Source organism: Anser cygnoides, chromosome Z (assembly GCF_040182565.1).
Source record: "Anser cygnoides isolate HZ-2024a breed goose chromosome Z, Taihu_goose_T2T_genome, whole genome shotgun sequence".
NCBI classification, from domain to species: Eukaryota; Metazoa; Chordata; class Aves; order Anseriformes; family Anatidae; genus Anser; species Anser cygnoides.
In genome coordinates, this window is record NC_089912.1 from 32987164 (window position 1) to 33014063 (window position 26900).

Sequence of the window (26900 nt, forward strand, 5' to 3'; positions counted from 1 at the left end):
TTTATTGTCCATAACAAGAGCTTTAAGAACAGTTATCAACAACAATGTCTGACCATGGGCAAAACGATCGCAGTGTGCCTGTTTCTTTGTCTCTGTTATCTGTCTTTTCTAACTATTTTGTCTGCTAATCTTAATGCTCGGCAGCCAGCCAGTGCATCCTGACCCTATTAGCATTAACAACAAAAAGTCCAGTAAACCACTTACCTCTGAATTTCAGCTTGGATATAAATCTTTTGAGAGCTAACGGATCAAAGCCATAGTGTGGAGCCATGGGGGGGCTTACACATTGCTTAACATAAGAGTACTCTGAACACGGGTGACGACTGCAGTACAAGCGACCACGAATAAATCTGTACGGCGCTACTGCTTGATCTTTAGCTGGCACTTTGCCCTGAGATAAGAGAGGTGCAGATATGCTGGAGGTGTTAGTTGTAATGGCAGTGATTTTATGAGGTTTTCTCTACTGGGAATTCGGAACTAAACAAGCCAAGAGCAGCGATGAAGGGTAAGGCCAGGATGGGATGGTCTTTGTAAAGGAGGTGAAGTTGTCAAAGTACTCGAGGCAGCTGAAAAGGAAGAGTGACCCAGAAGTGGGAGATGGGAATTCACCTTTCATATAAGCTCACAAATTCCCAGGTGAGCAAATTGCTTGGGCTTTTTGTGTTTCATTTTCCACCTAGAGGCAATTGCATGATTGCATGAAGATTAAAAATACAGTGCAGTCAGTTAGCACAACAATAAAAGCATTGAGGGGGAAATATAAGCAAGGGATGAAAAACTCCAGCAAGGAAATGCCACAGGTAACACAAGCAGCTAGAAAAATGCAGTGTTTCCTCATACCCATCACAGCCAAAACAGAAACAGCAATGGGCATGGTAGCCTTTCATCGTTCAACGTGGGACAGTCCAAGGGCTGCAGAAACCCACTGGGACTCAAAGCATACCTGCTGAGGAAATGCGGAATAAAAACTGCACTGCAACAGGAAGGATCTGAATGAATAAATAGGGACATTTTTCCCTTTCTCCTTCACCACTGTAAAGTTCTTTGGCAAAATCAGAACTCCCAGGAGTGGAACGGTAAACCTGAAAAGCCCATTGCAGAGGGTTTGCTGGTGTTTGGTTTGCTTGTTTGGCTGTTTGTGTTTGGTTTTGTTCGGTTTTGTTTGCTTGCTTTTGAAAGCCATTTTGATGAAAGATCAGAGGAAATTTACAGAGTGAGTTTTACATGTTTGGCACCCCAGCAAATTTTCATGGCCCACAAAGCTCAGTTCTTAGTGGAGGAAAGCCAAGGACATGTCCTCTACCTTTAGCACCTGAGTCATCTTTATTTGACCTTGCCAGAGCTAGGGTCAGTTACTGCAGCTGTGGCTTCATTATCCAGAATTTTTCAAACTCCTTAAAGCTTGAGTCGAGTCAAGTGGATATTTAAACCCCTCAAATTCACGGAATCAGCCTCGGTGAGTCACAGGGAAAGGACTGCTCCTTTGATTGATTGCATCTGTGACTCAAATCCAAGCATGCATTCGAATGAGTTAAACCATCCCCAGGGCTCACAAAACACTGTGCCAGGCCTTCTGTGTTTTGCATTAAAGTCATACCAGCCTCCAAAAGCCTCGCAGTTTGCAAATCACGGGGATTAATATTTATTACTATTGAACGTATGTGGTTGAGGCCCCTGCCCTGGAGGGTTTGCAGTTTAAATAGTACAGGAAGAACAGGCACACGCACTCAGCTCTGGCCTTCGTCTGCTCCCAGGGAAGCTGGTGGTGAAACTTGCCTTGCTGCTGGGCACAGAGATCAGGGCTGGAGATCAGGGAGATCAGAGATCAGGGTGGGCTGGAGCCTGAGCTCATAGGAGCAAAGAGCTCTTGCCTGGGGGAGAGGACTGTGCTCTGAAATGAGGCGAGGCTGAGCCCCAGACCTCACGGTGGGTCAGCATATGTGAGCCCCCGAAGGACTTCTGCAGCTCCTGATGCTTGGCAAGGAGGCCCTGTCAGTCAGGCTGCGCAATGAGCTAAACATCAAGAGACATCTGATGAATCACAAGCACAGCAACAGCCCAGAGGGCTGCAAAATACCTCTAGGGACTTGTTTGTGCCAGATCTCTTAGAAAGTTCAAGAGGAATTAGCTGAAGATGTGAATCAAATCACTGAGGGGAACATGTTCAGGTTTAAAGGAGGCCCTCATGGGACTCCTATTGCCACGCTCCAGAAGCTTGGCAGCGCCGAGGCCACCCTGCCTCTGAATCAGGATGCCCACACAGGTGTTTAATGCAGTGCAACCCACGCATTTTGAAGCAGAGTTACCTCACTTCAGATGTAGCTATCCAGTTAAGCCCTTTGTGGTGGCATCAGCTCCCATGCAGTGAGTGTTACAGTGGAGCTTAGCCATTGTGTTCCTGAAAAGAGCATCCACACCACACGTGCTACGGTCACAAAGGCTTCCTCATCTCATCTTACCTTTCTGACAGAGTGCAGACAAGCCCTAAGAGAAATGATGAGAGAACACACAAAAGGTTAGTGAACGAGCAAGCCTCTCTAAAACAGGGGATCCCACCTTGACAGACAGATAGATGTCCTGGGAACGGTGCAAAGGCTTCACACGCAAGGGTGTGGAAATGCCATGGCTATGAGATGTACGTGGCAGAGAGACTACATAGCTGATTTCCGAAATTCCCCAGACCTAATGCTTCCAGGGCAGCTGCCTGTGGTGGCAGGGAGCCCAGGGCCCTGGGCTGGAGAGGGGCAGCGTAGCTCACCCAAGCACTACCACACTCCCACGCCAAGCCGCGGCCACGATCCTCAGAGGAGTCCTCGTGGACAGAGCTCCCCAGCAAGCTGAAGCTGGATCAGGAGCACAAGCACATGCCTTGCTGTCCAGATGGGCCATTTGCAGAAGGGAGTTCCCCATCCACCTGTAAAAATGTCCTTTATATTGCTGCAGTCTGGTATTTTGGGTCTCTCCAGCAGCTTCACTTCACTCGGAGGTTTACCTGCTCACCTGCAGGTGGACAAACAGGCAGGGGTTATTAGCCACGAGCAGCTGCTGCTCTAGGTCCACAGTCCTCAACTCCCAAAGTCAGAGGTTCAAGACCCAAAGCAGAGCCAATGAGGGATGGTCAGAAAACTAGCCTGGAAGGAATGTAGAGAGAAGAAGAAAGCAGCAAGGAAAACAAAGCTCTCCAAGGTTTCACTGTACCAGGTCCCCATCATCTGCCTACATTTTGCCCACACACAGTTTAATCAGCGTGCCAGGGAGCCTGGCTCCCTGCCAACGGGAATGTGGATTCTGACAATTTGTCTAAAGTGTAGTCAGAAATTGCAGCTAAACAGAAAGAGCACTTCTTTTTTCGTGTCTTTTCTTTTTTCTTTTTTTTTTTTTTTCCTCTAGAAACAATTACAACCTCTAACTGCCGCCCACACCTCAGTTGCCTGAGAAACGCAGCGTGGGTATGGTGGTGGTAATAGAGATTTGGGTTTTACACCATGCTTGCTATCACTGGCTAGCTGCAAGGCCCCCACAGAAGTGTCCCAGCAGGATGCTTTAGCCCATACAGAGAGAGCATTCCCACCCCAGGCACAGCCCACTGCAAGCACCTGCCATAGCAAGCACCACTCAGGGAGAAGCCAGGGGTGCAGTAACTGGTGTCTACGTTACTCTGGTAATTATTCTGGTAATGACCCTGGCTCCGTCCATCCCGGTTCAGTACTTCATGTACCAGCACAGTTCAGTTCTGGATGGGATGGAGGGCAGCGTGCACCAAGAGCTGGGTGTCACACGTGCACCTCTGCTTGACAGGAATGCTATCCGCACCCATCCTCAGTCATGCCCCAGTCATTATCCATAGAACCATAAAATGGTTTGGGTTGGAAGGGACCTCATAGATCACCCAGTTCCAGCCCCCTGCCGTGGGCAGGGACACCTCCCACCAGGCCAGGTTGGCCAAGGCCCCATCCAGCCTGGCCTTGAACACCTCCTGGGATGGGGCATCCACAGCTTCTCTGGGCAACCTGTTCCAGTGCCTCACCACCCTTTGAGTGAAGAATTTCCTCCTAACCTCTAATCTAAATCTCCCCTCTTTTAGTTTAAAGCCATGCCCCCTTGTCCAGGCAAAGCACTTCTTAAGTGACAGGGCACATCACGTACCTATACTGCAGGCTGCACCTACTACAAGTTTTCAGAGACATGCATCCTTGCTAACAAGCCCTGATTGGAATTCACCTGAAAATTGAAAAGTTTTTTTGTTGTTGTTGTTGTTTTGTTTGTTTGGTTGTTTTTTTTTGTTTGTTTGTTTGTTTACTCTAGACACCTGAGCAGAGGGAAGAAGCTTGTTCAAGCCAACTAAAAATATTCACCTTCCCAAAAAGATGACAGAGCATCTCTACTGAGCACTTCTGAGCTTAGAGTCATAAGGTGAGGAGATCAGAAAGATGATTTATTCCTGAACAAAGACAGTTCCTTCAGGGAGAAAAACAAGCAAAAACCCCATACATTTTTAGTTTGAACAATCTCTGTATGTGATGGAGGGGGAAGGGGCTTCAGCTTGGCAGTGGTGTTTTTGTTGGTTTTTTTTTTTTTTCCTTTTCTTTCTTGCAAAGCCATTCCCAGTCCAGCAGACAGTGCACAGACACAAGGATGCTGCTGTCTTCCAGGCTACAAAGCATAGACAGAAGTATTTATCTTGGCTAACTGAGCAGTTTTCTCTGAAGGTCAGCACACAGCACCCTCTTCTGACCTCATGGCAGCCCTGACAGTGTTAAAATCTCCTCTGTAAACAACGGGGGAACATGAACTTTTCATCAAAAGACAAAGGAAGGTGTCAGGCAACCTTCACAGGTGGCAGATCCTTTCTTCTTAATTGATTTCTTTTTCCAAGTGATAGCTGAGTCTGTATGCATTTCAGTTGCCTCCCATGCTTTTTCTTTACAGTTTTGCTCAGTTTTCTCCTTGCCTCCGGCTTTCAAACAGCTCGTTGTTGCTCTCCCCTCAGGCAAACTCTCCTTGTCATCTTCTTTTCCCCAGAGATTTCAGTCCCTGGTGCTATATTCTGCATTCTTCTGCAGTCTTCCAGCCATCTGTACAATGCACTTCACCTACATTTCAATACTGCACAGATAATGGCCCACCAGTGCCTTTACATGTGCAGACAAGTAGTGTTTGTTCTTGCAGAAAACACGATGCTTCCGCACTATAGATGTCTGTCCCTGAAATTTTAACTCACAGACCCTGCTTTCCTAAAATGTCCTTTTTTACTGTTATTTTTGCATTCTCCAGACTCACCCTTCTTAGCTTGTGGTCACTGGCAGAGCTCCTGCATAATTCAATATTTTCAAATATTCTTACAAACATCCTTGCAGTTGTCTACGTCATTAAACTTGTTGTGACTGAACCAAGTTTAAATGAGGTAGGAACTGTCCTGAAGCCTTTCTTCGATGAAACTGTTATTTCAGGAACCAACTCTCTCCATTCAGACTGCAAGATCGAGATGCCACTGATTTAGGAAACTACAGTGTCTAGTGATTAAGCAAGCCATTACTAAGAAAATGGTCCATCTATTAAAGAATCAATATACTGAATACCCAGTAAATACACCCTCTTACTAATCTGCAATTATACCACTTTCCACATTATCACACAATTATAAAGCTGTTAATCAGCTCTTTTACAAATCATGAATCACACAGCCATTATTTAGTTACTGATCCTCCACCTTTTCCTCTCCACACGACCTGTTACAAGCATGCAAATCTGTCCCTCTGCAGCCTACCCTCTCACACCAAGTTTTTCAGACAGAGCTGACGAAGTCCACCGGGTTGTCCCACAGAACTCCCCCTGGTTTGGGTTTGTCAGTCAGTATCGCTATTATCTGCAGGCACCTGCACTCCTCCCTTCAGAATATGCCCCCATCCTTTGCTCTTCACCTGATTTTCTACCTTATTCATTATTGTTTCTATTTCTGGAACAACTTTTTTTGCCACCCTTTTGCCTCCCTTTCTCTACCCTAAATGATCTCTAAGACATGCCCCTTGTTAATTCTTCCTGGCTGGCCCAGTTCTGCTACCTCTATACCCAAGTCTGCTGTTTCCAAAGTTGTTGCTAGGGCACTGTCAGCTTTATACAGTACCACTGATACACCTGTCTGGGCACAGGGCAACAAAACTCCCCTACAATTTTCCAGTTCATATTGTTGTATCTTCTCTATGACAAATCAGTGTGCTTTGGCCTTGATTCCTCCACCTCAAGCAAGTTAAGCTCCTTGTTTTTGTATTTTACCGTAAGACCAACAAAACAAAGACACACACCATCTCTGTACCTGATCCACCCAAAAATTAGCTGTGTAATGGTGACTAGAAGAGATATCCTAGAACAAACATGACCAAATAATCCTGGAGTGGTGGCAAGCTGCTGTGCAGTAGTTCATCTTCTCTAGGATGGCCCATTTTTTAGGGAAAGTGGTTATAATAGTGGGTGGCATAATTTTTTTCTGAAAAACATCTATTTAGCACCAAACAGACAGAGCTGGACACTGTGATGGCCGGACGAATGAAAACCTGGGCCATCAATCATATCATTCCTCTTCATGACGTACCAGGCTCCATGTTAAAAGCCACAAGGTATTTTTGCCTTTGCCTTGCCATTTAGGAGGCCACTGCAATACATCAATGTTCTGCTGGGTAAGAACTCTTCCAATTTCTAATCTAGAGATATCCATGACAACTTCAGACCAATTTGTGCTTTACTTTTGGGCTAAGTCACTCTGTTGTGCTAGATTATTCGTAAATAGCCAGAGATGTGTAGTTTCTGTGCACTGTGGATATTTCACCTTTATATTCAAGCTAGCCCTTTCGGGCTCCCTTGGTAATTATATTCCTTACTTGGAAATGTAAACTGAAAATGGACAATGAAGAATGCAGAGAATATAAATGCATCTGTCTTTCACTTTGTGGCTGTCCTGTCATTTTGTTCTAGTTTAGTGCATTGTGAGCAACGTGACGCGACTTACGATTCCAGGCAGAAAGGGATCACCAGAAGATGCTCGGAGTTGACTTTGTCAGCTCGGAAGACAAAATAGGAAAAGATGCGGCAAGCAGCACTGACATTAACATTCACACATAGTTAAAGCATTCATCTGGGCATTAGAGGAGGCATTCAATATTTTTTCCTAAGTACAACTCCCACTCCTCCTCACCTTCACTTTGTTTAGTCCTTTCATAAAAGAAATACTAATCCAGGAGCATGTATTGGAAACAAAAACTTCCAGTGCTTTGAAGTAACCAGGATGGCAAATCCACAGGAACAGCAAAGAAGAAGCTTGACATCCCATAGCATAATGTGGAAAAGAAAGCAATCTCAAGTGCCAGAGGTCTTGCTAATCATCTAAAAGTAACACGCTGAGTTTCTAGGAAGAAGAAAAATACAAAGAAACAATCATCTCAAGATGGTCAAACATTCAGAGATCTTGGAAGAAAAAACATCTTCCCTACTATTGTTTCCAAATACAAGCTCCCAGCCCTGTTGTGTAGCTTCCCGGTGCCCTACCTGCTCTTGGAGACATCCTGTTAGTTTGCCCTGTAAACCATTCGGCAGACAGCCTCCTACATTCCCACGCTGAGCCACGTCCAGTGCAAGAACAGCAAACACAAAGTTGTTTGCTTTCTGTGTATTGTGCAGTCTGTTTCCCTTCACAGCCATTGTTGTTTCTTACCCACTCCCACCTCTTCTTTCTTTGCTTCCCCTTTTCTTTAGTGTCCCGCTTTTCTGTCTGTCATGGATCCTTGCTTCCTCCCATTTCACTACACCAGCAGTAATTCCCAACCTTGACAGTGGTCCCAAACGAACTGTCTTGTAAAAATGCTGAGGTCAACTCCCAGTCGTTTCTGAATAGCTGATCGCTGCAGCCTCCCTCTACCAACCCATCTGCTGGCAAAACCATTTTTAATCAGTTAATTCTCTTCTTGGCGTCTCTTCACAGCTAAGCGGTGGTAACTTCGCAGTCCTGTAACAGCCCGTAGGTAAGGCCACCTCTTGCAGAGCTGCAAGGAGAGAGATGCTCCAGCTGTCCTCACATTGGACGAGTGTGCATGCCCAAACCATGCGCCTCCTCAAGGTTTCTGTGATAAATAAGGAGTGTTTACTGTACGTTTGTGTTGGGCCACACTCGTTTCTGCTCTGGCAGAGGTACGCTGGTCCAGGCTGTGTTTCTGTAAGGTACACAGTACCTGCACTCTCCAGCTCAGGAAACTTTGAAGCCACTGACTGCCGGAGGTCAGCAACGTGCACTGGGGAAAGCGTTGTGCCAGCTAGTGGGTGCATATCTTCCCTGAGCAGGGCTGCAGACCCACCAGAGGCTGCTGTGAGCTGGTAGTGCCACCTTCATGTTCTTATGCATGAGAAGTAACAGTAAGGGCTCCAATAAAAAACATTCAACTGCAGAAGATGAAATACATTTGGTTTATTTCTTTCTAAAGTTTGTACATATACATATATCATTATACATATGTGAGATCCTTCACTAGGGTTGCTTGAGTTCAATTACATAAAAATTATTGGGAAGCTTGCAGGCTCTCTGTTGCCCGTAAGCAACATTTATTCCAACTTATAAAAACACAGAGGAACAGAGTAATAGTCAGGAACATGGACACAAGAGAGAAGTCTACTTTATATCTCACAGTTTCAATACATCAAAGGCAAATTATTTGTCTGTATACCGTAGGCTTACTTTATCAGCAATGATAAAATAGAGGAAAATATTTATATACAGTCACCTCAAGTGAAAAATAAAGCAATGTAAACTTAAATTCCAAAATATTATTTTAAATGATATAACAATATCCCCAAAAGTCCTTCTTCCAAGGGGAAGAGGACTGATTAAGTGCCTTCATTTATCAGGAAATGATCATTCTAGTACCAGTTACATGAAGCAGAATAAGGGAGGGCATCCTGTGGTACCTGTAGAAAAGAGTGACAACTCTGCTTCAGGAAAGCATCTCTGTGTACGCAAGTATTTGTTTGAGTCCTTATGGACATCAGCAGCACGTGAAAACACCTCCCATGAACCAGGGTTTGATTTAAGTCGGCACAGCTCTGACTCTGACCACCGAGAAGCAATATGCTTTTCTGACCATGCATGCACCCAGGGACAGGAAGGAGCGCCCTGGTGGTAGGACAGCCTCAGACATGAGGCAATTACCACACCAAGAGTCAGAGCAGCAAATTTCATGCTGCTGGAAAAGGTTTAGTGATTACCTCAACGCTGCTTCAGAGCAGACCAAGAAGTTACCACAAAGCAGTGAGACCGGGACCGCGTCTCTAGTGTGTTGCATGAAAAACACTCCAGTGAGTCAGTGATGAGAATAAACTGAGTTCAAGGTTATTAGGAAGAAGGTTCCTACACTTGGCAAAAGGGACAGGAGGCTGCCCAGAGGAAAAGTCTTGCAAGGACTGCTGTTGGGCCCAGTAAGGTTAAGTCTGCACAGAAGAGACTCACAGGGTGTGTGTACACGCATGTGCAAAATGGTTTTTGCACTGCTGCTGCCAGGGGCTACTATTCCCATAGGGGTACCACACAACAGTAACTGAAAATTCAGTGCTCTTTCTCAACCTAAGGGAAAACAACACTGCATCATCTCAGGCGGAGGGCAAGTGCCAGTTCCTAACTGCAATTCTCAACACAACAGTGCTGACCCTCATCTTCCCACTTTAACACCAAGGGAGGCAGGTAACCCAAGGGAGAAGCTCAGAGCCTGAAAAAGGATTACCAGACCACAACCAACCCAAAGCAAGGTGATGGGGATGTCCCTCTTCATCTCACCCTGAGCTAAAGTCCACTTACGTCTCAGTCTTCCAAGATGTGATCACTCTGGCCAGGGTCCAGTGAAGCGCACAGCCTTGACTTCACTGAGGTTGCTCAAGTGCTTCAAGTTACCTGCACCTTAAGCATTTTATGACTCCAGGTAAGAATGCCATCCTTAGGCTTTGCTCCCCCTGTCCTGGGATAATGCAGATAGTGCTAGTGTTGCACTAACTAGATAGAGCATAATAGGAAAACCCACTGGGCTTCCTCATCCCTTTACTAAACACACCAACTTGTTAAAAGGTCGTTTAAACGTCACAAGGCAAACCTTCGGGAGGCAAACGAGATGCCCTATAAAGATATTCGTCCTGCTGCTCTTCTTTTCCACTCTGATGAGCCAAACATTCTTCTGGAAATCTGTGCAGTTGCAGAAAGAAACCCTCACTACTGCTGTACGGCTGTATCTGCAGGAGACATCACAGGCACCTGTCCCGCTTGGACACTTTTGGACATGATGTCCCCTTGCTGAATTTTCACAGAGTGAGGTCAACATTTTCAGAAGTAAAGCTGTATATTAGATCCCCAGAGTGCGATTTTCAGAAGAATCAGGCATGGATGCTCGTGGTGCAGGCACCAGCTGACACCACCAGGGAGACAGCCCAGCGTCGAGCTAGCAGAAAATACCACCCAGTGATCCTCGCTTAGACTCTCAGACACGTGCCTTTGCTTTCAACACGCAGAACAACAGGCAGCCCCTGGTGGACAACACACGGAGATCAAGGCAGCTCAAGGGATACCCTAAATCTGCAAAAGCTCTGATGACTGTTTAACCTAATTTGAGAACAACTAGAACAACAAGCATCCTAACAAAGTTTGCAGCTGTTTAAGTGCTTCGACAAAAATAAGCTTCAGAAAAGAATAGCAGGCTTTGGAGTGCTGAGCCACAGAAGCCATACTATACCTATGAAACACATACACACATCTATAGGCATCACTTAAACACGTTCACCAAGTACTGTAAGCCTCAGATTGTACCTCACGCAGAGAGTATTGATTTTAAAGTTTTCAAACTGCCAAAAAACTCTGTTCTTTTAGCCAAGGTTTTATCCTAGCCTCAAATAAGAGGACATAGTCGTCATGAATATGTACACACAAAACAAGAAACAAAAAAAAAAGACCCATCCCTGTTCTCATCCTACAGTTTTTCAGAACTCAACAGCACTGAGCACGAGGCTTTCACAAGCGTGTAAGTGACTTCAGACTTTCACCATCGATAGCATTTGCCTGGTGAAGTGACAGACCGGGTACCGCAGATTGCCCTATTCCCAGCAAGAGGCTCCGGGGAGTCAGAGGACTTTACGTCAAACACATCTCCATAGCAGTTGGCTAGCTGCTACACAGGATATTCATTCGGCACAAGGCAAAGCTGAAACCTTCCTTGCTTGCTTGAACAAAAGCTATCTTGTTGTGTTGGTTTAGTTTAGGTGAATTACACACAGGACCGTCGCTGCAGAGCGACTGCTAATTGCAAAGGTTTATGTCAGAGAAAAGTCGTGCCCTTGTAATTTGTAGCACTTTCAGCACATGCGCTGCTAAGTGATGTACTTCTCCCCAGTCCAAATAAACCTCAGGCCTGTACCCGAGCTGATTCCTGGCACAAACATAACAGCAGATGCCATGGTAGGTCCCTCATTGTTTAAAAATTTATAACTTTTACGGAATACTTCACTGCTCAAAGGGGGATGACAGAAGCTCTGCGGGCTGACCTATATTTGCTCCTTTTGACCACGGCAGCAAAGTCAGGTCAACTGTGCAGCCTTTGGGAAAGCTGTTGCTTGCGCTTGTTAAGGAAGTGCTCTCATAAATAATTAACCTAAAGCCTCAGTGCAGCTCACAAAACAAATGAGCAAGGTACCTCCAACTCAGGCAGGGTTGAGCTGGCCTCCTTTCACTGCTCAGCTGGATGTTGCCAACGGGAGAGCTGACCCTCACAGAAGGCCTCCAGACACAGCTCCCCAGGACAACCTCTCCTCCTTGCTTTAATTTACATGAGCCTCTTCACACTGAGGCCGTGACACCCCTGGATAAGGGTGCTGCAGTCGCAAGGGAGAGAAGCAGCTGGCGACACAGACCGGGGCCAGTTCCCTAAGCAGCAGAGCGTACGTGGAAAAGGAAGCTGGCATTTCTAATTTCCCCCAGCACTGAGGGCAATGATGGAAAACGCTATTGCCCAGGTCCCAAAAGGTGACCAGACATGGGGGGTGGCACTGGCTTTCCGAGTGTCTTCTTGTGGTATCACTGGCCGTATGGGAGATGGCCCCATGCACTGGTGCTCAGCTTGGGGAATGTAGCTTCTCTGGAGGCTGGCAAAGCCTCTTCTTGCCGGAGCAAATGCTCAGAAACTCCAAGTAAAGCAGTTCACTGTACTACACTTATGCTGCTGGGAGAGATCAGAGAGAGAGGAGAGGAGAGGCCAGGCATACTGCGTGAGCATGCACTAAAAATACCCTCCCATAAAGCACAAGCTGGCAACCAGCTCTTTCAAAGAAATTTCTGAGACAGCTTCTCTGGCTTGCCCCCCTCGGCAGCCTAGGCGGCTGACACCAGGACACAAGCTGAGGAGCTTCAGTCATGCTCTGGGGAGACTGGTGAAACGTGGACTGCCAGAATTGCCCTCAGAGCAGACACGACACCCCAGAACTCGGGGAGAGCCACACTGGGTAAAGTTCAAACAAGCAGCAACCTGTGAGACTGCTGCAGATAAGGTGTTTACACTGCCTATGCCTCTGCAAGAGCAGATGGTGTTTCTGGATACCATCTCTTTGTGCTTGGGGGGCACTGATTGAAAATGGCATCTTTTTTTTCTTTTTTCTCCTTTTTTTACACAGCTCCCTGAAAGGTTGCAAAACGTATGACCTGATTTGGAAAGTACCCAAATCCTTGCAAAACAGCGTGTCAAAGTTTCCCCACAGCACAGCACAGGCTGCCTCTGCCTCTGAGATTTTTGGAAAGGAGACTAGGAATGTCACAAGTGTCTGGTCTGAGTGTGGGAGGAGGACCTTGCATCCATGCAGCATAACACACAAGGATCACAGAAGTCTGAAACTCTGTCTCTCACTTCCCAGCTATAACTGTGGCTGGAAATACAAGCTACAAACGAGCAGAATGAAAAAGCTGTTCAAAAGGTTATCCATTCAACACAGTACTGCCTCGGAGCAGGTTTTCTCAAGGCAAGATGGGACAGTCAAATTTTCTGGATTTCTGCAAGCATGGAAGGAAAGAGACCTGTTACACAGAAGCAGCTGAGGTGCTAAGATGACAGACAGGAGCAGCTTGACAGAAAAGGAGGAGGAGCTGTCAGACTAACTGTGATAAGGCCAAAATTGATTTAGGGATGGAGAATGCAGACATGGGTAAGCTGTAAGCTGTCTGCAGAGAAAAGCCTTCCCCGCTTTCAAGAAGAACACTGCAGTGCAATCCCTCCAGACATGCAGTGATAATCCTGCCACCTCTGACTTTCTCCACTGCCGCAACAACCTCCTCACCAAAGAGATGCTCTAACCAAGTGGGAACCCAGCCCCACTCAGGTGAGACAAAAAAGCCTGATGGTTTCTAGGCAGAAGAACAACCGGCCTGTTATGGGAAGGCACTGGAGCTGTGAAAAGTCACCCATCAATCCAGGTCACAAGGGGCCTCTGGAGGTCAGCTAGCTCAAACTGCTGCTTAGAGCAGGGCTCTGCTGCACACCGTGCTCCAGAAGAGCCCCTGAACTTGGGCAGGCTGCACCCTGGGAGCAGGCAGGATCAAAGAGAAAGCACTTAAGGGATGAGCTGTTACAGCCCTTAGAAAGCTTCTGGTAACCATTTACAAGTGGCTGGCTATAGATGAAAAAGTGTCTGAGTCGGAGTCGCAGATGAACAGCGTTCCCCCACAGCTCCGCTACGTTAATCACCCCGCTGGCTGACTTATCTCTCTACATCAATTAAAGACACAACATAAATACTGGATTAAAAAGCTGCAGTCATGTTCACTGGTCCGTGCGTGATTTATCTGCAAGATGCATACAAACACACAGCCAGCCCAGAGATTTTCTTTCACGATGCTGCTGAACAAAAATCCCAGCATCCTACCGGCTGACGAAGGAGAGCGCAGTTTTGGCGTTGGGAGAGTATCTCACCTGCTTTGGTTGCTGAGTGGAGGGAGGGAAGGCATCTTTGTGCTTCTCCCTCCCCTCTCTGCTGTCATGTCCAGACCCTCCTGCCGCTCCTCCTTCAGCTGGGAGAGGAGTCCGCACAGAAGGTGAGCAATCAGCAGCGCTTCGGAGCAGGACGGGGTCTCTCCTGGCCCAGCCCTGCTCCCCTCCTCGCATCCCCCCCTCTCAAGACATGGGGGCAGAGCTTCTGCCTGAGCGGTGGCTTCCAGGTGGCAGGCTGCAGCAGGGAGGATGACAAGGAAGGGCGATACCTCCCCGGCAGCACCAACGCAAAGGCTGGCTTGGGGGCTGCATGCTCGCACGCACGCTTGCAGTGGCCTGCCAGCTGCAGCTGAGGGAGCAGGCACTGCAAGATCTTATCACTGAGCATCCAGACACAGCTCTGCCTGGGCTGAAGGTGTCCCAAAACAAGCCTCAGGTAACTCCAGCTCACGTTTAGCATCCCCAGAAAGCCACAGGCTGCTCAGATGATACCAAGATCGGGTGCACGGTGGGGACGGCCAGGCATGCAGGGGTCCAGGGGAGGGCTGGAAATCAGCAGAGTATCCTTACATGCTGCAACGGAGCTTCTGAGTCACTGAGGTCAAACACTGATCTCTAATAAAGGCAAACATCCAGCAAAAGAAAGGCAGAGCACTGGGTACCATGCAAAGCCATCTGGCCAGACTCTCCGTGGTGCCACCCAACAAGATGCACCGCTGACACCCCTGGAGAATCTGCACCCACCCTTTACAATAGCATCGGGGGTGAAAGAAAAAAAAAAGCAAATGACAGTACTGCTCAGCAGATGATCCTGTTCCTAAGGGAGTCCAGGAGGCTTAGGCATTCACGACAGGATCTCCTTTTTCTCTTGGCCTCTGAAATGTGCATATTCACATGGGTGCCTGGGATGCCTAGAATTTGTAAAGCAATGGAGCAAAATGACATTAATTAAAACTTGAGCAGAACCTGACAAATTCTCAGTAAACTAATCTGCATGCCTCAACAGTCTCACCGAGAGTGCTCCAAGTTCAACAAATGTTTAATTGCTAAAAAATGCAGTGAAAAATTGCATTTGCTAAGCACAGATGAGACTTAAAAATCACACCCCAATCCACTTGCAAGTACACCTGGTAATGGAGAATAAATAACAAAAACTGAAAAAAAATCATTTTTCGCAGCTTACTTTTTGACTTTTCCTGTTATTTCAAATCATCTCCTCTGCAGTGACTTTGAAAAGGAATTAACCAGTTTCTGTGTCAAAGCTGGGAAATGCATTTCACAGGATTTTTTTTTTTTTTTGAGTTCAGCAATTTAACTCCAGTCTACAGCAGCAGAGCATTTTAAAAGCTGAGAAAAAAAGTTAAATGTCACCTCTTCGCCTTTTAAAGCATCGCACTCGGTATCACAAGAGGTTTGCTGGGTGTGTTCCAGGATGCCTCTGAAAAGCTCATCCAGACTACCCCACCCTGACATCCAAGCAAGGCCCATTTACACATCTGCACCTTTTTTTTTTTTTTCTCCTGTTTCTGCTGCATGCTTTCTGTGAAATGCCGTTATCTAAGACTGGACAAGTTTTCTTCTCAAATATGCACTCAGCATTCCCCATACGTCTTTTTCCCTCCCAGTATAACCTCTCTCTCTTCTGATTGTTTGTTTAAAACCACCAGAGCACGATGAACAGCTGCAGGGATCTCCTGGCTCTGTTTCCCCTCCACGAGCTGTTTATCTACCACGCATGATTAATTCAAACAATCCCCTCCGATAAGCACTGCCATGCACCTGTCTGCATGGAGTCTCCCAGTGCAGCATGCCCCAGTAAAAGAAGGCGTCTCTCTCCTTCAGCAAGAGGACTGAAGGCTTGCTCCACCATAACCACACAACTTCTAGAGCCGCAGCACTTGGTAAGCGCTGAGTTTCTGTTCAGATCTCTGCAGTTTTTAGGGTTAGGTGCTGGCCTCCTGACTTCTAGCGTGGAGCAGCCACTCCAAGTGGCAGATGCCAAACGCATGTGCGTGTGTCCCATCATCACGCACGGAATCAGTCCCACCCGATTTTGTTGCCGGGCTGCAACTGCAAGTATCGATTCGCTTCAACACCTCCTGGCATCTGAGTGCACGACATCTTTGTGGCAGCCCGTGGTGAGCATAACATCGGGAGAGACGTTGCGTGGTGGTCCTCAGCGGGGGAGGAAAGTCACGCGGTGCCTGTTCGGGTCCCTCTCTCTTTGATTGCTCCCTTTTCTGCCCACTGAGCTGGCAGTTCAATAAGCTAGACTAATTGACTTGGACCCTTTGGGAAGTCTGGCAGAGCACAAATCCCATCAGATAGTAATTTTTTTGGATGTGTGGCCCTATACTGTTCAGGCTGGAAATACCAGCACATTTCTAAACAGTCCTTGCATTGATCTGGACATTTCTCTATACATTAAGAATTACTTCTATCAGGACGGCTACCCTGCGCCAGGCCCAACAAAAATAATAGCAACAAACATTTTTCAGTTGGCCCTGAACATTACCTCTCAAGCTGCTTTGTGAGAAAAGCCAGAATGCTTATACTATGCTGCAAAGGGGATGGGTGATGCAAAGAGGGAGAGACCTGTCCGAGCTCACACAGCAGGCCAGTATCAAATCAGAGATTAAAACTGAGCGTGGAAAGTACCAGGTGAGCCAGTGTTCTCTGCAGTGCCAAGCTGCCCCAAGTCCAGAAGGGCTGGGAAACAGAAAAACGATCTCTGCGTCATCTTTGTACCCCCGCTGACCCCTGTGACTCAAGACTGCCAAACACCCCAAGGATCTGCGGACCAAGCACGGCTTTGAGGTATGGAAAGCTCTGCCTGTGGTGGCCTCTCCCTGGCCTCTGCCTCCCTCTGAAAGCCTGAAGTGGGACATGCTGGAGCTGCAGGGCAGGCTGGCTCCCCGCAGGTGGAGGGTAGGATCTGCCAAAGCGGAGGCAGCCTTGTGCTGGCCTCCAGGCATGGAGGAGCCAGGATGGCATCAAACCCTGGCCCAGAGCAACGACACGTCTATACCATTCTGCAGTCTGCACCAGCCTCTTCCACCTCTATACGAACTAAAGCAGAAAAACAAGTAGCTGAGGAGAATCCCTTTCTGAAGAGAAAAGGCGAAGTGCACTGTCACTATCAGAGAAATTGCATACATCTGCACATACCAACAAGGGAACTCCTGGAAAGGGGAGCATTGGGGGACAACGTATCATAAGGCTCTATATAGCAGCTAAGTGAAGAGTGTATAGTTAAAAACTACACAGAGGCCCTTTGTCTTTAAAACACAATGCCAGTGGCTGACATCCGCAGCAGCCACCTCTGCAACCCAGGTTCATCCCAACCGGGTAACTCCTCATCTCCCTGACCACAGAGACACGACAGGTTTGGATACCCCCCAGCCTGCTAACTCGGGAGAAGACTTTTTGCTTGGAAAGAAGCAAACAAACAGTTCCAATGCTGTCATCCCAGCATTGCCAGAGATTTCCAGGTTGTATTCCTTTGCCTTTGTGGGTCCAGGGTCAACGTAGTAACAATAAGCAACAGCGACTATTTACCGTAGCACCCACTGCTAATTGCCTGTACCAACACGCTCTGCATTGTCAGGAAACCAATGTTCCCAGCACCCTAGATTCTACCCAGCCTTCTGCAGCTGCCCGTTTGCACAAATTTCTCACAGCTACAGCTCACATTCACAACACTGCAGCATTTGTCCAGTTACTTTTCCCACCCACCACGTAAATAAAGTGACAAGTGACTTGAGAGATGAAAGCCACGTGCCGATGGGAGGAGATAAATGGGGAAGAGACAGAATATACGTCACAGCGCTCTACCCCTCCCCCAGCTCCTTTAAAAACAGAACACAAAAAAGTCCCGATGCTTCAATTGCTAAATGATAAATTAACAAAGCAAAGCAAAGCAGGAGCAAAGACATCTCCCACAATCTGCACAGAAACAGCAAAATATACAATAGAAAATGTCACTAACACCCCATTCAGGCAGATGCACTTAATTTTGTGAATGACAGGTTATTAAATGGAAAAATTTTGACCACCGGTACTTTGCTGCATGGCTGTTCCCCTAGCTATCACTTCCACCCTAAGTGACCTTCTGCTTAATGCTGGGTGTTTCTGGCCTGTAGTCCTTCCTCTCCGAGACATTGCGTTTCACCTTGGCAGTAACTGGAGACTCCTGATTGAGCGACGGACTCGAGTGGGATTTCTTCAATCCTGGTGCGTCATTCTCGCCTCCGCTCAGCAGCTCCTTCACCCCTTCTTTCAGGAGGCCAACGTAAATCTCATAGCGATTTTTCTGGGAAATGAAAAGAAAGGCCCGAATCAGTCTGGGAGAAATTCTGCACAAGCATTTGAGAGACCGTCTAGGTAACATAATGGTTTCAACGGGCCTTGAAAGCTAGGAGTCTAATATGGATGTGAACAATGGTGACTAATGTAAATTACACTGTGCAAAAAGGATTTCAGTCAGGCTGTGCCTAGGGATGCTGTGCAATTTAAGGCACTCAGTTCTGCAGCATACAAATCCCAGTGCTCTGCTGAACGGTGGCTCTCGCCTAGCGGGAGTGCATGGTGATGTCTGAGTAACAACACCAAGCAAGAGCTTGCTGACCTTAGTCATGCTGAGTCACCTCCTATGCTCACATATATTGAGACGTTACGTGCCTGAAGAAAGCATGGAGTTAACGTGCAGCAAAATGGACTACGGGACAACAAGGATCATGCTCTGGATGGCTACATCTCCCCCTGCAACCCTCCATTCCCATCAGCGGGTCCTGCTTTTCTGAATTCAGCCCAAGGGGTAGAAACCAAAGCAGGGTCCTTTTAATCTCAAACTGTTCCAGCTCGGCCACCGCTGAGCCCTTGAGAAGATGCCACGCTTTGAGAAGGAGAAGCAGATGAGAGGGATGTGAAAGCAGCAGGGAATATTCATTCCCCTGACAGGACAGCTAATGATGAATAATAAAGGGTGCTCTCTGTCCAGACATTTTCATTTTCTTCACTTTACCATGCCCCATTCCTGCTTGCTCCAGTTCCTTCTCTGGAGTGGAGCTTTCCTGTTCCAATGGGAAGACTTTGCTCTATCGTGTCACGGTAACACCTTTCTGCACAGAACATCTCAGCAAACAACAAATTGAAAGTAGATTAACAAAAGAGCACCACGGGGCCTCAAAACCATTACCTGGAGCAGGAGTTGTTGGGAACAGAGCAACCCACCCCTTGGCATTTGTTCAATAACCTGACCGTGACATAACCACTAAAGACATAATGCAGGCATTGTAATGAAGGTGATCTCAGTAGGATAGGGGCCGGCGAAATGAAGTATAAATATTTCCACGGAAAACAGCTGCCAAACTGTTATGTTCCTGACTAAGCAAAAAATGCTTAGTGAAAATTCTTCCAATTTGTAACAAAATAAAAAATACCAGGTAATAATACTTATTTACAGGCAAAAAAAAAACCAACAAAAAAAATAAAATCTTTGTAACTACTTTGAAAAGTAGAATATAAAGGAAAAAAAGAGAAAAAGAGAGAATGTGACCGTGTTTCCAAAGAGTCCTTTGAATAAACAAAACCACACAGAGGAGGATCATAAAAGAATACAACTAAAAAAATAAATAAAAAAGCATTCTTATCAATTCCGTATTTGGAGCTCCAGAGACAAAGACAGTAAGCAGGTAAGATGCATCATTCAATATGAAAGGAAATGGAGAAACAGCAAGCAGAAATCTGACAATGCACTGGGCTGATGAATGATTCATCACACAACGAATGGGACACCACTGCAAAAAAAAAAGAAGCCGAGACAGTGCTCTAACCCCGGTATCAGCATAATATTCATCAAGGGAGAGGAGAACATTACTGCCATATGGAATTTTACTTGTTGTTGGTCCAGTAAACACCACTGGGGTCACAAGACCTGGCAATAAGAACAGAAATCCAGGACCAGTTTCTTCCCTGCACTTCTGTCAGTGGCCATTTTACCATGGACTCTGTGGGCTCATGATTTCTTTCTTAAATAAGCAATGCACTAAGTTTCTCAATTGATTTCAGCTGCAAACTTGCTCTTTTAATGATCTGACATTTGAAGCTATGTATTCAATTTGGTGGAAATTTTTCCTTAAAAGAAAGCAATCTGAAAAATTCTGTCAAGAAAATAAGACACAGATTAAAAATGTTCTAAAGCTTTTGCAGTTTGAAGACAATGTATGTACTGTACATATTTCTGAAGACTGAATGTATGTAACGAAGATGAGATGAGACAGCCATCCATCAGATTTCTGACTTCACCTCTCACTGACAGTGCTTGAAACATCCCTCGCTCATAAATTTGCCATTCTGAGCGATCATAACCTGGAGTAACACTTTTTCAGACAACAAACAAAGAGGAAACGTTCTTTGCTTGGTTTTTACAAGCAAAAGCACCAGCAAGGAAAAATGATCAAGGACACATCCCTGAGCAAGGACCAGGCAACTCGTTGTTCACCTCCCCTCACAAGGAAATGCCATCACTTGTATTACATCAGGAATAAGAACGGAGGGAACTCAGGTGGTCGAATGAAAAGAAATTACAAGAGCCTACTGAAAAGGAATCTTGCTTCTTCCTCCCTGATGGGACTACTCTGCTTCCTTTGGAACTAACAGGTCCTTTTTGCTGTGCTTGGGGATGTATCAGCCTGGACCTTTGTACACTGATGAAAGGTCTGGCCTGCAGGCTCTGCCTGAAAGAGACAAGTACAAAATACTGCCTCACCTGCCTCTTGTCCTTTTGCTGTAACCTCATGCAGCAAAGTCCATCACCAGTTCCTGACTGACCCTGACAGCACTTTGTTCTGAAGGAAAGGTGTGGAAATTCCAAAACTGGTGGAAAGTTTCCATTCAGGATTTTTGTATAGCTCTTTTTTTTTTTTCCTCCCCAAACTGCTGAACTGATACTTGAACATGGTCTGTGAAATCTGTGCCAAGTGTGAAGGTAATTCAGCACTGCGCAGCTGCACCTTGAATCACTGTCTCACACCCAGCTGAAGTTGGTACCACTGTTTACCTGCTTAGACAGGCATTCTTGCAGTGCTGGTCACAGATTTGAACCATGCGATTCGACTGCTGTTCGAGAGTCTCACTAGGGGAGAAGATACCTTTTGTTTCCTGTGCTATACTGGTTCTGCTTTGTACTGAGGAATCCGAGACATAATTCTCTAAATAAAATTGACAGAAAACAGAAAACAAACACACACACACAACAACCTCTTTCTCTATCGGTCCTTCCAAACCATCAGACACTATAGCCTATGTTTCATCCTAACTCATCATGCTTCCAGGAGTGATAGAAAATAAACTTTGAGTCAACGGCCCAAACCCAAGAAACTCTTTTGCTCTCCCAAATTGCACAACACCCCTATGGAGGGTAAGTGTGTGGCTTAAATGTGCACATCTGAGTGCTGTGTTCAAAACTGACTATGCCATTGATCACAACCCTTTGATGACTGCTGTTCAACCAGCTATCACATTGGTCAGGCACAATTTCGCCTTCATAAATCCATACTGATTATTGGTAGTCACCTTCTTGTCTGTAATGCTTTTGGAAAAGATTTCCAGGAGAATTTGCTCTACCACCTATTACCTGGATGGGGAAGAATCTAGCCACCCTGTAGTTCCCTGTACCTCGCCCTTGCTGAAGATAGGAATTTATTTTCCTCCACTCCTCAGGAATCTCCCCTGATCACCAGGACCTTTCAAAGGCAAACAAGAATGGCCTCCCAATGACATTATCCAACTCCCTCAGAGCTCCACTCATGGGCGCAACCCATCAGATCCCATGGATGTGTGCGTATCCAGCTTAAACTATTGCCTGACTTTATCCTTACTCCCCAAGGGTAAGTCTTCCTTGCTCCAGATTTTCCCATTGGGCTCATGGTCTTGCAATTGCTGAAGGCTAGTCTTACCAGTAGAGACCTAGACAAAGATGACATTGACTGCCTTGGCCTTTCCCTGTCCTTTGTGACCAGGTCCCCTGCTTCATCACAGGCTCCAGCTAGGACACATTTTCCCTGTTTGTTCTGCTGCTAATGTACCCGTAGAAACCTTTCTTCGTGACCTTCATGCCTTCTGACAAATTCAACTTCACTTGGGCTTTGACTTCCTTAAACTCAACCTCACATGCTTGGACAGTATCTCCATATTCCTCCTACGTCATTTGCCACTGCTTCAACTTCTGTACATTTTTATGGTTGATTTTTTTTTTCAGGAGCTCCCTGTTGATCCGTGAAGGCTTTCTGCCACTTCTGCTTGGTTTCTGGCTCATCAGGGTAGAGCATTCCTGAGCTTGAAGGAGATGATACTTGAAAACTGACCAGCTCTCCTAGAGCCCTCTTTCCCCCAAAGCTATATCCCATAGGATTCTTCCAAGCCATGCCAAGTCAGCTCTCCTGAAGTTCACGGCTGTGACCCTACTCTTTAATCTGACAACTCCTTACAGGACCCTGAAGTCCACATCTCATAGTCACTTGCTGCCATGGTTGTCCCTGACTTTCATATGCCCAACCACTGCTTCCTTATTCACAAGTAAGAGGTCCGGCGAAGTGCCTTTCCTTGTCTGCTCCTCGACCACCTGTGTTAAGAGGTTGTTGTTGCTCTCCAGAAACCTCCTGGATTGCTAGCACTCTGCTGCGTTGTCTCTCCAGCAGATATCATGGTGGTTGAAATTGCCCAGGAGACCAGGGCCTGCAAACACAAGGCTTCTTCCAGAAATTTGAAATGGCCTATCAGACAACCAACACAATGTCACCAGTCTTGGTGTGCACACTAATCTTGACCCACATGATCTCAGCTGGCTCGTTACCCTTCCCTAGGCAAAGCTTCGTGTGATCCTGCTGCTCACCCACATAAAGAGTGACTCCCCCTCCACTCCATCCATGTCTGTCCTTCCTAAAAAGCCTGTATCCATTCATGGCAGCACTCATGTTGTGTGAACTATCCAATCAAATATCTGTGGTCCCAATGAGATTGTAGCCTGCAACTGCACACAGATCTCTAATTTATTCTGTTCACTTCCCATTCTGTATGCATTAGTGCACAGGCACTTCAGAGGCATCTAGCTGTACTGATTTCTCAAAAAGGGTATGGGAGCTTTCCCTATAATGTTGTCCTGTGGGCACCTCCTTAATTATGTACTATGTGTGAGATGAACCTGCTTTAGCCCTGTTTTGTTGATTATGAAGTTTTTCTTCTTCACATCATTGTGTACTCTTCGCTTACCAGTCCTTTCTACCACCTCCTCATTTGATTGTTTATCAGATCATTTCAGACACGTGGGATGTGGAAAATCAAACTGGCCAACTGTGCTCCGTTTACAAAACAGCAGGAACACATCTCAAGCTCACCATATGCAACAACAGCAGCCCAGAGCTACAGCAAAATAAAACTCACAAAAAGGGGCTACAACCTTCCTCTGCAACAGCAAAAGTACACAGCCAGTCAGCCCAGGAGCAAAAAGAGGCCCTCTGAAACAATAATAATACATATAATACATGGTGAGAGGCTTACTTCAGCTCTGAAGGCTCGTGTTACCTCCACCATCACCTTTGGTGGTCCCCCTGACTTCTTACCTGAATGGAGTTTCACTAAGCCACAGCCTTAGTCTGAACTGTTTGTATGCCTGGGGAATACAGGAGAGAGCTCTGAGCTCTTCAGCCCACTAAAATACACACCCTTTGCCTGAGATAGAGAAGAGAATATCAGTTACAGCCTGAATGAAAACCAGGAGCCACAGAAGTCCCCGCTCCAGGACTCCTCTACTCCACTGTCAAATTGGTATGCTCATTCCCATGAAGAATTCTCTCCTTCCAGGCAGAAGGCAGCTGTCTCTGTCACCAGTTGATTAAGGGACCTTTCTCTCTGCAAACACAGCCAATAAACTTTAATCTCTTGGAACCTCTATGGATCATAACAGAAAATACCTTTGCTCTTTCTTCAGTATGTGGATATTCCTTGTAAGGCAGTGCCTGCCTTAAGATCCTTTCAGATCCAAGGCAACAATGACTTGCAGTTCTGTGGGAAAACGCTCAAAGGTGCAGCCATGAAAAACACCAGCCATCTGCTGGGTTGCTCAACCCTTCCCACATAGCCCTACGATGTGGCAGACGCAGTAAAAGATAAAAGCTGCTGTCAGAATCTCAGAACAATGTCCCCGTACAGCTGCCTAAATTGCATGTCACTCCTGTGATCTTTAATTCTACCCTTCACCTGCTCATCCTGATGTCTAGCTCACTGGTAGACAACACAAATAGCTCTCAAGAGGCACGCCTATGACATAAGTTTTAGAAGAGCTATTCCTTCAGAACATACAAGATATGCAAGATAATCATTCTGATCTGCATTACTCCACAATGCAGTAATTCCAGGTGAAGACTGGAGTCCCACCACAGTGCACAACACGTAGTCTTACAACATGCGACAAGCTTTTCAGGCAGGAACTGTCTCGTCTTCAAAGAGATAAAACAGGCAAGGACAGAGGGTCATGTTTTTCCATTTTTTAGATAAGGAGTTAAGCCCACAGCCAAATTCACAGGAAGTCTTTATCAAAAGAAAGAACCACATCCCAACTTCTGGGATTGCTGTGACATATCTGTCAAAAAAGAATATCCTCCTCGGTGGGTAAAGGTGAAAAATGAAGAACTCCTGGATTGTATCACAAATATGAGACCAGCTCCATCCACACCTAAAAAGTAAAAGTAATAATGTTTCCCATACATACCTCAAACTCCAGATAGTGGTCTTTCAGTTTGTAATCATCTACTTCCTTTCCTTTCAGCTTCTTGTCAGGAGGATAAGAGCGATGTTCAGCAAGCTCAGTGGAGATCTGCTTCAGCTTAGCTTCATGGGATTTCAGCTGTTCATCCTTCAGAAACACATGAGGCACATAAATTACAGAATATAAACTATTCTATAAGCAAAGGGAAGTAAAGAGAGATCCTTGTACAATAACAAGTAATTTCTTTCTTTCTCTCTTTCCCTTAACTGATTTTAATTAGATTGATCAGGCCTGTTTTCCCAATCCCCTGTCCCCAATAGCTCTCTCAAAGGCATCCAAGCAAAGTGGCCAACTTTGCAGAAAAACTCAGCAGTGAGCAGATGCCACTGGGAAGGATAGCAAACCTGTCATCCCTTGCCTTGCTGAGAGCAACGGAAGCAGCTTGCTGTAGAGCATTACTGACAACATGACACTTCTGCTCTAATACATTTTTGGCAAATTAATTAAGGCTGTTAATACAGAGTCAGACCGAGGGCAGAATGAGACTCGCAGAGACCCTGCCTCAGGTCTTTGCAATATAAAAGTAGCTCCTTCCAGGACAGAGAGGACAGGGTCCTTACTTCCATTTCTATACTACCAAATGCTCTCCAGTCTGTGTTTTCCATTTGTTCAGAACAATGCAATGAATCCAGGAAAGGAAGGGTTGTCCTCTCCTAAAAAGGTATCTCATTTTGCTAAGCTGCTACCAGCTTTTTTCCCACTGTGCAGTTGGAGAGAGTGAGGAGCTGCTACTCCCTCTTTCTAGGCAATTTCCTTTATCATAATCCTAGGCCCACTCACTTCCTCCAGTCCATCTGTCAGCTAACCTTCCCTCAGCTCAGAAGGTTTCCAGCTCCTGCTGCATGGCCTTCTGGACATCTCTAGGCTTGGATCTAAAATTATGTTTGATTTAGGTAAGTCCAAAATATAGACACAATCATGCAAACCTCAACGACTTAGGCAGAGTCATAACAGCAGGTAGCACCCAGCTCAGCTAACAAATATTTATCTAGCCTCAGAAGAGGGGACTGCTGCCAGTAGTTGTCCCCCAGTGGTGTGGATGTGCAGCTTGCAGCTTCAAGCCTCTATCAGGCATGTCTGCAGCGCACTGAGTCACACCAAGGACTAAGCCTTTTAGCTCACTGACTTGGAGCTGCAGAAAAGAGCAGAAAGGGGAAAGCTTCTACAGAGGACAACAGCTGATTCCCAGCTAATCTTGTGTTTCACCTTTCTTTTTGCAAGAGGACCGTAGAAGGAAATATGTGGGATAATTTGCCTCCGCCTATACATGGGTGGGCTCGAACTGATCTCTATTGACTGCCAAAAATCCTTGTTGCTGTTAGTAACTACCCTGGATCTGCTGCTTTTTCTCTAAGTATCCAATCACTTCTTACTTCGTGCTAAATTGCTGGTCTCAGTGACATCCTGTTGCAGTGAGTTCTCCAGTATGATGACAGGAGGTCTTTGAGAAGCCATTAATTTGGCACTTGTAATTTCCAGGGCAGCAGCCCTTTGGTGTTTTTGTGTGTGCATGCACACCCTCAGAAAGAAGGCAAACAAAGCTACGAGATCCTTTCTACGCTGGTTGTTCCTTTACATATGGTTTTGTCACATCCCTCTGGACTAACCAAGATCAGAGACTGAAAGCAAACTTGCTACAATGATCTTGTGCAACCTGTCATGTCCACCCTCTCTCCCTTGCCCATGTTATGTTCTCAAGGCATCCTGACTTCTGTCTGACCGGCAAAAAGCCCCCTGAAGAAGTACTGTGCATCATGATTCAGTCCACGAAATCCTAAGCAGCAACCAGAGGGATTTGACAATTCATATTTTTTGGTCTGCCAAATGAGAAGCAGCCTGCTGGCAGCTTTTCCACACTGACAGATAAAAGCAGACATGTTTCTGCTTGTCTTTGAATCTATCTGCTTTGAACACTTAACATTCTTCTGCCTTTAGCTAAAACAGCTTATCTTATTTCACTTTTTCTGTTTCCCCTTCTTCAAGATGCAAACCACAGGGCTATATTCTATTTTTTCCCTTTCCAGATTAAACAGAAACAGTGAGACTAGGAAACAATGTGCTAAATGGAACAATCACACAGAACAATG

At 46.1% G+C, this 26900-nt stretch overlaps 1 protein-coding gene across 9 annotated transcripts in view; it reads right to left on the bottom strand.

Annotated features, from left to right (window-relative positions):
• Positions 1–8437: 8437 nt before the first annotated feature.
• Positions 8438–26900, bottom strand: part of PSD3 (pleckstrin and Sec7 domain containing 3) — a 110762-nt gene continuing 92299 nt past the window's right edge. For all 9 annotated transcript variants that reach the window (XM_013188265.3, XM_066988480.1, XM_013188263.3 and 6 more), the window contains 2 exons: positions 24757–24900; positions 8438–18300 (listed from right to left, as the gene is read on the bottom strand). In XM_013188265.3, the coding sequence (XP_013043719.1) occupies positions 18088–18300; positions 24757–24900 (357 nt within the window). In that variant the 3' untranslated portion in view covers positions 8438–18087. The remainder of the gene's footprint in view (positions 18301–24756; positions 24901–26900) is intronic.